The 11152-nt window shown below is 39.0% G+C and overlaps 1 protein-coding gene across 1 annotated transcript; it reads left to right on the top strand.

Annotated features, from left to right (window-relative positions):
- Positions 1-363: 363 nt before the first annotated feature.
- LOC104464583 (E3 ubiquitin-protein ligase Midline-1) lies at positions 364-4882 on the top strand (the record flags this gene model as incomplete). The annotated part of the gene is made up of 3 exons (XM_010077334.1): positions 364-525; positions 2484-2691; positions 4256-4882. Coding segments are annotated over 3 exons (719 nt in total), but the record flags the coding sequence as incomplete, so codon positions are not given.
- Positions 4883-11152: the final 6270 nt, after the last annotated feature.

Here is an 11152-nt window from a genome sequence, read left to right as displayed (position 1 = left end):
ATTCATTAATCCAAACAGTAGATTGATGGGTTCTCCATAATCCTCTAGTTCTTAAGCAATAAAGAATACCTTATGCTAGGATATGAAAAATCTCAGACTTCTCATGCCTCCACTGAGTCATTTCTTAAATGTCCATTTTTTATGGTTGACTTCACATAGCAAGAACTTAAAAGGTACCTTGGCTGAAGGCTGATGAAATGAGTTAGTGGAATTAAGTAGCAACTGAGTGAAAGTAAAAACACTTGAAAAGGTAAAGAAGCAAAATTCACGTCATTTGTTGGGTGTTCGGGAGTACTCTAAATGTTACTCTGTTACAAAGCGTTTTAGCGTGTTATGACTAATGTGCTCTGTTTGAAATTGCAGGTTTATGCAACTCAGCCGACAGCTGGATGATTGTTCCCAATATCAAACAAAACCACTACACAGTACATGGGTTACAAAGTGGCACTAAGTACATCTTCATTGTTAAGGCCATTAATCAGGCGGGCAGCAGGAGCAGCGAGCCTGGCAAGCTCAAGACAAACAGTGAGTAACGTGAGATCCAGCACGCATGCATTCTTCTCTTTTCTTGCCTTCCTTTATAGGTTTGATCGTTAGAAGATACAAGAGTACAGAACAGTTTAACTTGTTTAAAGAGTTTCCCACAATGAAAGCCACTTATATAACTTGATTCAAGATTGCCAGAGTCTTCAGTAGTGCAGAAATTACTTTTTTTTTTGGGAGAGATGCATCTGTAGTTTGGTCACTGGAAATACCATTTAGGAACAGAGCCATCACATGTGAAATGATTGAAAATACTCTTTCGTGGTTTTGTTTTAATGTCCTCTCTGTTCTTTTTCCTCTACAAAGCAAAAACTTTTCTTATGTTTACAATAAAATATTTTATTTTTGTATAGTGTTCATAAGATAATTGCTGGTATAATTTTATCCTCCAAAATGATCTCTTTGTAGGACATGGGAAAACTTCTTAGTTCAATCCCCCTCAGTTTTTCATGGAGCTCAACAAGGTGGTAGAGCAGTCAGAGATCCCACTTCAAAAAAACAATGGTTACACAAATTATTAGCAGATGTAGTATAGGAATTTTAAGACTGGTTTTCAGCCTCTTTTTTCTTGTGTCCCAGCCAATCCCTCAGTCTTGTAGTCATCACAGGCAGCTTTGAGCGCTGGAAGGGGAACACTGGGATTTGTGCACCGTCTGAAACCTGCTTATTGTAGGGGAGGGTGCTCAAAAAGTGTCAGTACTGAATGTTGCAAGGAGGAGGCTGCAGGGAATGGCATGTACACATTTCTCATTTTCCCCTTTCTGCTCTTAACCTGGCTTGCCTTTCTGTGTGACAGCTACTCATGCAAGCCCTACATCTGCTACCAAGAATCTGCTTATTGTTAAACATGGTAATCTACAAGCAAATGCATAACCAGAGGACCCATTTGGAAATGGCAGTCTTTTACACTTTTTCTCTTTGTGACCCACTGTGGCACAAAAGCAATCTCTCAGGAGACTGTGAGAAATGATTTGACCAGATACACTTCAGTACGGAGAAAGACATCCTTCGGATACTGCTTCAGCAACACAAAGGCTACTACCCAGTTAGATACATAGGCCATAGGTAGCATAGGTAATGCTGCCGAGCTGTAAGAAAAAAGAAGGTTTCCTGCTTGTCTCCTGGTAGAGGTAAATGATCATTCTGCTTTTTGACACAATGAGGAAGCCTGTCAGAATTGTGGTGAGCTTTATATATCCACAAGGTTCGATTTACCAAAAACCTTCCTGTTATTGTCTACAAACCTTGTACTACAGTGGAAGATACTTGCCAAGAGCAACAGCCTTAGTAATGTTTTTACACCATATTATTTGGACCAAGTTACAGTTCACTTCCTTCTTTTTAATGCACAGTATCCAGCACCCCATGGGCATCCTTCCAAAGCGATCCTGAATTGTTGACTGTGCTTGTTATAAATAAAGCTGTGAGTGAATGAACAGACAAGGCTAGTGCTTATTCTTATTTTCAGCCTCATTTTGTGGGATTTGAAATCATACTTTTTGTAGTAATGATGAAGATGTTATTATGGAGCTTTATCCCTAGAGAATTAATAGAACACAATTTATTCTAAATCTAATACGCTGTGAAAAATCAGCCTTCAGACCTTTATTAGCATGTATATTGGTTTCAATTACATGCAAGAATTAGAGTATTCAGGTTACCTCTGGGCTAGAGATAATAGGCTTGATGATTATGCAGGGCTCTTTCCAGGGATTATTGACATGGGGAAGTCAGTGCACAATGAGATTGACAGTAAACTGACAATGCAAACTAACTATTGCAGGGAGCAGAATAGGTTAGTCTGTCTCAAGAACACTTCAGAGGAGGAGTTTAATATGGTTATGTAATCTTGTGGGCTTCTTGGAGGCTTGCTAATCCACTCTCCTTCTCAAAATCGAAGCCAAACCATTCTTCTGCCATCTTTGTCTCTGCCTCTCCAGGTCAGCCATTTAAACTGGACCCCAAATCTGCTCATAGAAAATTGAAAGTGTCTCATGATAACTTGACAGTGGAACGTGATGAAACATCCTCCAAAAAGAGTCACACACCAGAGCGATTCACAAGCCAAGGAAGCTACGGAGTAGCTGGCAATGTGTTCATTGACAGCGGGCGTCATTACTGGGAAGTGGTTATAAGCGGGAGTACATGGTATGTATATAAAAATATATGTGAAAAGAATCACTAGTTCACACCAAAGGTCTGTGCAGGTCCCGCCACAGTTTCTCTTAGAGAGACCAGTAGCAAAGCCATGGGGAATGGTATAAGAGCAGGACAAACATACTTTCACATTGTTTGTCAGACTATTTTCCCAATCATCTCCAGCACTTTCAAACTCTGGAAGTAAGTCTGCCAGATAGAGCATCTTTATATTTAGTGGCTGTCACAGGACTTTTCCTCCATGATTCAGGATGGTTGTTTATTGAACCCATATACAATACATTTTGTGCTTTTAGTTAATTGAAGAGGTCAGAAAGTTTCATCTTCTTTATACAACACAGCAGACTTTGTAAGTGGGATCATTTCTTTACTAACCATGAAAGATCTTAGTGTCTTTCAGTAAGAAAAAAACCCAACATCAGAATATGAGAACAGAATACCATGATCCAGTTTCACAGGGATAGAAGTCAGATTAGCTTCTGGGGAAGGGGCAGGGAGCAGCAGTGCTGTAGGTCTGTGCCCTGGGGTATGAAGGAAGGGGCAGGAAATGGAGGAGTGCATTCCTCCGCTCCTGAATGCTCCTCTGTGTCATACAGGGGTGGATTTCAGGGGTCCTTTAGTCAGTGGAAGAGATGTCATCCTTTGGGATTCAAAGGCAATGATGGAAGTTAATGGAGTGGAAAAATCAGTAAGGTTTTCAGGTATGCCCACTGTCTTGAAAAAGAAAAATGCTGTTTGCCTGTGCCAGCGCTAAGGAATGGAAACAGAGTAACTTATGGCGCATTAATCTCTGTTGGTTGAAAGGCCAACAAATACTGTAGTGTCTCTAGATCGTGAGGAACTTTTACATTTCTGTTATATATGAGAAATCAGGTATTCGCCCTTGGTGTCCATTAATGCGACCATTTTCACAATCCTTTTACCCTGCACATCTTGCCATAAATTATGGTTTGCAGAGCAAGTGTCTTCACCTACAATTGCTTCACTTGGCCCAAAACCCAGTCTCAAAAATGCTTGTTTGAATTTTAAAACCACACCAACATCTGGCAAAACATATTTGGGAATGGCAAAAGTGGTTTTTTTAATGTGTCCTTTGATGTTTACTCTTGCATTCCTTCTTCTGGGCCATATATTAAAGAAGCAAGGAGAGATCAAATGAGCTGACAGATAGTAGTGTATTTTAAAATCAATTAATTCCTCTGTATTCATCTGTTTGGAAGCGGAAACTGAGGCCCACTGATTTAAACTCTGAGTTCCTGAGTACTCAACAATCTTCCTTTTGAATACCAGAGGTAAGTGCTGCAAAAAATTACCAGAGCAGCCAAACTACAAACAATGCAAGGGACAATAAGGTTTCCCTCACCTCTCAGACCCAAAAGAGAGATGAGGATTAATTAAGCTTGCACAAACATTGTGGTGAAATGCCACTTAATTAGAACTTAAGCAGTAGAAGCAGGAGTCTGGAGCATTCTAGTGAGTCCTCTGGGCTTGACTTCACTGAGAGACAAACGTGGCAGGAAGCATTTGTTTCCTTGAGTTGTTTTTTCTTTTGCAGGTATGCCATCGGTATTTCTTACAAGTCAGCACCGAAGCATGAGTGGATTGGGAAGAATTCTGCCTCCTGGGTGCTTTGTCGCTGCAATAACACATGGGTGGTGCGGCACAATAGCAAGGAAATCCCCATCGAGCCCGCACCTCACCTCCGGCGGGTTGGGATTTTGCTGGACTATGACAACGGTTCCCTTGCTTTTTATGATGCTTTGAACTCCCTACACCTTTACACTTTTGACATTACATTTGGGCAGCCAGTGTGTCCCACATTCACAGTGTGGAATAAATGTTTGACCATTATAACTGGCTTGCCTATCCCTGACCATCTAGACTCCTCTGAGCAGCTTGCATGACTGCTAAAAGCCAAAGGGTAGGATGACATGTCTTCCCAGGGCAGCCAGGCGGCTGCCCACAGGAGCTTGCCTGGAGCTGACAGACCGCGCGGTATCCCAGCTGTCACTGCCAAACCTGGCCAGAACTGGAAAGGGGAGAATATCTCTTTGCTGTGTACTTTGTATGGAAGGACGAGAAGTGGCTTTAATAATATCTTAGAACTTTCTTTTGCAGTTGGTTTTGTTTGGTTGGGTTTGTATTTAGTCTCTTACAGGAAGATTTATAAATTATTTATTAAAAAAAAAAAAGAGAGAGACAGAGAAGGGAAAGACTGGTTTGGACACCTGGAAGATGACTTATTTGTTTTGCACATTGATGGTCCTATTAATTAAAGTTTCATCAACCCTTTACATCATTTTATTTTACAGTGGATAAAAGCAGGAATTGGAAGGATGAAAACTGTCCAGTGGACAAGTCAGTATCCTGCAGGTTTTATTCATGCCAATAGTCGTGCTCTCATTACCAGTCTTACTGAGTGCAAGATCTCCTGATTTCTGCTTTGCACATGGGAGTGTGCAGACCAAAAAGAACAAAAATAAACAAGTGAGGAAGGTGGAGCTAGCCAACACAGCAAAAGAAGAAATGTTAATTCACTTCTGTTCACAGGGCAGCGCTCTCTCTGTTCATAAAAAACATGTGGAATATCTTCTAGGAATGTGAGTGGATAAATCATCTGGCGTTTTATTTTACTGATGGCAACATTCCCATCTACCGGTGCTTTGTCTTTGTCTTTGGGAAACTGTAGAATCACTGAGGATGTGAAAGACTGATACCATCTCTAAAAATCAGCAACACTGGAGGAGAGCAGCCAATCCAAGGTCTGACTTTAGACTAATTTGATAAAGCACGGCATCATTTAAGGATTGATTGTAATAGAAGATGTCATGGTTCTGATGGTAGACATGTGAATGCTTATTGCTGATTTTACAAGGTTCAACATAGCAAGCCCAGCCAACAACTCGGAAGTGAGACATGCACCACGTTACCATTGATTTTAAATTAAATACAAATGTTTCATTGTTGTACACTATGTAGTCTCTATAACAAAGCAAGGAAATCTGTTTTACATGTGCTGTATGGAGAAACACTGCAGCTGGAGTTTGCTCATAGTTATCATTGTCCTGAGTTGCTTGGGAAAGCACAATTCTCTGTGAATGACAAGTAAATAACAATTTTTCAGCAGCAGTAGGAATCGGTGTGGGCAAGTCCTGGTGTTGATAGATGAACTTCAGTGAAAGCAATAGAGGTTGTACCTACTTTAGCTCAGTGCTGAATTAGGAGCATTTTTTTTTTCTCTTTTCCTTCTACAGAATAGAAGCCCTCTGTGATTACTACAATGCTTATGTATAGAGATCATTTGCGGAGATGCTTAAGGCATATGACATTTCAAAAGAATGATTTTCCTGCAGTATTTTCATGTTACTATGCAAGTGGTGAAATTCTGCCTGTGTTGAAGAGGATAAATTGAATATCAGCTTTAAGAAAAGATTTGCCCAGTAATTTATAACCATGCTTTAGGTGTCTTTTTAAAAGGATACTTTAATGCACTTTGTTCATTAATGGCCCCAAAGTAAAATGGTCCCAAGCTCAGCTTCAGATTTTTTAAATACTGATTCTCCAGGTACCAAGCTGTACTACAGTTTACCTTATGATTGTACTGAAAACTTATGAGCAAGATGAGGAATACATACATGCCTATTGGATTTTTTCCTTTTTTTTTAATAGAAAGTGAATGCCCATCCATGTTCCTTTGATTTCCCTTTGCATGCCCAGCTAACTGCTGAATTAAATGGAGAAAAGTCTGACAGAACGTTGCTGGTACCATAGCTTTCAGCTGTGGCAGCATCCCATGGTTCACAGGTAGGAGCCACTGATCTTTCTAGAGTTGACATAAATAAGGGAAAATGTGTACATGTGGTGAACTGCAGTGATTATCGTAGAGTCTTTAATAATAAAGAAATGTATACTCTCAAAAATGAAAAGTAAATAAATTCCCAAACATTACATTTTATAATTGAGCACAATGTTATCAATATGATGTACATTACCCAGATGATCTGGCCTGGGATGTTTGGAAGGTAGCTGGGATGGCATGAAAATTATTATAATGAATTTACAGGAGATGACTGATGCAAAGCAGTGATAAAAATGTGCAAGAGGAAAGGAGTTTTAATGAGGGATTATTGCCAAGTTTCTGCCTAAAATGAAAGGGTATATTACCAAAGTACCTGTGGTAAGGCTGTGTATCTTCTCTTTCACCAGAAATATTAAATCTAGAAGCTGATTTCAGTAGTGGACAAACTGAAAACACTGCTCAGTGTTTGGCCATACCATGTTGGCAGAGATTGAGCTGGATGGAAGTAATACCATGAATTTGGAAAGATCCCCAATGATCTCACATATTTTCACTGTAAAGATAGACCGTGAGTCTATAGACAGATCATGGTTTTGGCAAACGGAAAAAGAATAATCTGTTATCTACAGGCCTTGCTGTATCATTTTTGTTTTAACACAGAATACTTCGTTTGGAGCTAAGCCACATTTCTCCAGTGGACTATTAATTCAGTCAGTACTCCTTGTGCGTATATGCTTGTGTATCTATGTATACATGTGTATGGGTATACACACACCAGTATATGCACAAATATAGTGTGTAATTTGTGTATGTGCATACATACATATATACACACACAGACTGACAGTAATTAGTCAGGTATTCCTTTTTTGCTTGTTTCTTGGACAATTTCATATTCTGTGACTATGAGGAAACAAGTTTGCTATGAGTGGTATTCCTCTGAACATTTTCTAACAAAGAAAACCTGTTTATTTTACAATATTTGATTCAATGCCTGATTAATCAATAAAAACATCCATTCAAAAATGTAGCTTCTGTGGTCTGTGGCATTTTGCATGGTCCATAATAATCAATTGAAATCTGGGGCAATGGAAATCCTTGTGCAAAAATAAAACATGGTACTTTAATGTAGCATGCAGTCTTAGATGAGGTTTTTTTCCCTCATTTTTAAAAGTTTTGTGACTAGGAATGAGGTAGCATTGAATAATGCCATGTTTGACAAAGGCAGATTTTTGAGGAATAGTATGCTGACACACAAGCAATGAATGTAGTAGATTAAGCCTTAGTATAATGATTGCTTCAAAGGTGTATTAAAAACCCAAGTTGTGATTCAGCAGAGTTAGAGGAAACTATAGCACAATCTCTTTAGAAGACAGTAGCATTGGCTCAGAGTAGTCAAAGGTCTCGTCTAGCTTGAGGTAATGGTGGGAGAATTTTTTCTCTCTGAAACCAGATAAGATTTTCCGTGTGTTATGCACATCTAATGGGAAAAAAAATCATTCAGAATTGGGCTGTGTGTCATAAATCATTTAGCAGAGTGTCTCCAGCCCAGTGTAGTTTCCCATTATTTGCTTTCAGAGCAATGAGAGAGCTGAAGTTGCTGCATTTTCTGCCATGAAAAATGGGAAGGCAGTGATAAACAAAAAACTTGCACAGGTTGCTTACGTAGTGATGTACTGGAAATTTTCTTTAAGAAGACATCTTTAATGTCTTCTCCCATACCAATCTTGCCAGTAGTGGAATTGTGTATTAAGATATAGGAATGTAGAATGCAGTATTTTCCTGTGTTATTGATTTGTTTGCCTATTTAGAAATTAGCACAGTGTTCTGAACTTCAGCCTTAACTTTTGTCTTCTCCACATGGAGGAAACCCCGGGTCACTCCCAAGTGCTAATGGTGGGTGTTCTAGATTATGCTGAGCTATTTGTTTTTAATTGGGCTTTCTGGAGTGAAAGAAACTCTCTTTACATTTTAACGTTTGATTTAGCGCTTGATTTTCCCATTAAAAAATGAAGAGACTAAAGAACAATGACATTAACAATGCTTCAGTGTGGATGAGACTCCTGATTTTGACTGTGAGCCTTAAGGCATTTGTGTGCATTTGCGTGCATAAATCTCTGTGGCAGGATAGAATGATTTGTCATTCATGACATTGAACAGTACAGGTGCAAGTGTTTTCTTCTGAGGTTGGCTTTTGCATTAACTCCACTCTTGGAGTTGAATATTCTGTTTCTTATTTTTTTTTAATTGGTTTTCTGATTCAAGTGCGGACCATGTTAATAGACTACAAGTAATATAATCTTTCATCATGTTGCTTATTTTAGCAAGCCCTACTGTGTGCTGTGCCTCTGGCAGGTCGCTGAACACATCAGGTGCAACCATAACCTTTGCAAAATCCCCTCCAATGTGTGAGCTGATGTTTAAACCATTGACCAAGTATATAACTTTCCCAGGTGGGATCATCTTGCTTTGAGTAAGGAACTCTAGCACAAATGGTGAAACTAGTTCAAGGTGAGAGGCTCATGTATTTCACAAAGACAATATAGGAGAAATACAGGCTTGAATACCATCAACATTGAGGCAATTCTGGTTTAGAAGCATGACAATGTATCAGGAAGGCATGAAGTCTTCTACTAGAGTGTGATAAACAGTGTCATTATTCCTGTTGAGAGGGAAGGGAGGTAGAATAAGAGGGAGTTCTGGAGCAGTGCTGAGAGAGATCATTCAGAGCGACAGGACAGCTGGAAACCTGCCACCACTACCTGCCCTGGCACTATGCTGCAGCTCTGCAAAGCAAGTTTGTACCTATTTTTCCTTTCGTTACAGCCCCATTCCACATTCCCAAATGACAGAAAAAAATACTGCAATTATATATTTGAAATCCTAACCTGAATAAAAGCAACAGGGCAGGGATGACAGCCCCGGGCTTTGCTTCGCCTTTATTAACCCAGATTTTTACATCTGTTGACTTCAGAAGAGATAGTCCTGATTTACATAGAGGTAGGTACAAGCCCATGAATCTTCAGTTTCCAAAGGGTCAAATCCAAGTAAAGCAGCAGCCCTTGTGCAAATAGCTCAGCATTCCTATTAAATCATGCCTTTGGAGAAAACACATCAGCTGCTAGCAAAACTGCAGTTTCTCATGAGCTGTTTCCCAAGGCCAGCACAGGTGTGTTTTAAAATGTATAGTTCTTTTAAAGTGTATGGTTCAATAACATTCTTCTGGGGTGAATTGTTCAGGCAGTGCTTTGCTGTTTCCTCCAAGCAGAGTGGGAACAATTCTCTTAGCAGGTGCAGTGTTACTTTTATAAAAGTCATGAGAACAAGAGATACATAAATTATGATACAATGCTGCAACATAAGACTCTTGTTCTTGGACTTCCATTTAAAACTTCTAAAGAAGTTTAGAAGTCTACTTCCTCTAACCGTTTGTCCTAATTTATAGAATTATTTGGAGAGGTTTCCTCTCAAGGAATATCACCTCATTTCTTTTTAGTACACACAGACACATAGAAATTAGGAGTATTCCTGAAAATACATTAATTTGTAGGACAGTTTATAGTCAAGCCTTTGAAAGACAGCAAATAGAGCCTTTGTGCTTTGCATTATATTCACCACTGAACAGGAAAAAAAAAGCTATAACTGCTTAGACCACTGAAGCATTTTAAAATGACAGACAACTTCTACGAAAGACAATGGGAAGGTTTTTATTAACTTTTTTTATTTATTCCTCATTTTTATTTTATATGGAAAAAATACAATTCCACTTGAAAATATTTCTCTGTTATCCTTCCATTTCTTCACCTTTCTTTTCTGCTTTCAGTCCTTTTTCAGGAGGTTCACGGAAAACAAAATGAAAAGTCAAAATACTAATGCAATATGGAAGCTTGAAAGTTGAGAATATTTTTGAAGTAGAAGTTACAAGAGTACAGATAAGCCTGCCACTCTTCTACAATTACTGAATTTTTTTGTTTCATTATTCTGGGCTTAATAGCATTGCTCTCTGATTAAAACAGTGTTATGAGACCTGATTAAGAAGCACAAGGAGAGGAATAGTAGATTATTTTAGGATAACCGTGGAACAAGTTCCCTTTAATAGTAATATATGTATTCAACCTCATTAATGTATGGTTTGTTGGGGTTTTTTTTCCATTTTTAAATATTGTGTCCTCTATAGCAGTAGTTCCCAGCCTCGAAGCATCTGTCTCTTTTGGGAAGCATAAGGTCTAATTCCTTATGGAATTGCAAAAAAGTCCTCCCTATGGCAGGTGTGAAGGTGGTGCTAGCACCATGAGGACATCTCCCACTGGCAGGGGGCAATTTGATCTATACTTCTGTCATCTTGTCCGTGTGAGTAGTAGTGATAGCCAAACTGAGGATGAAATAGGTTGCTCCAGATTTGTGGGTGTGCAAAGAGGTGGAAGGCCTCTTTGATGAATTAGACAAACAGGAGGTATTATTAAGAAAGTGCCCTGAGTTATACTGTAAATTCTTAAAAAGGCCAGACCAATTGAGGAAATTAGGATAAATCTTTTAATGATATACACAAAAAGAACAACAGAAAAAAAGTTATTCATTCACAATCCATAATTCAAACAATTATACACAAACCATCCCTTCTTATCAGAATCCTGATGCTGACTTCCTGCATCC

Source organism: Pterocles gutturalis, unplaced genomic scaffold, assembly GCF_000699245.1.
Source record: "Pterocles gutturalis isolate BGI_N339 unplaced genomic scaffold, ASM69924v1 scaffold276, whole genome shotgun sequence".
In the NCBI taxonomy this organism is placed as follows: domain Eukaryota; kingdom Metazoa; phylum Chordata; class Aves; order Pterocliformes; family Pteroclidae; genus Pterocles; species Pterocles gutturalis.
This window is presented reverse-complemented; position numbering and strand designations above follow the sequence as displayed.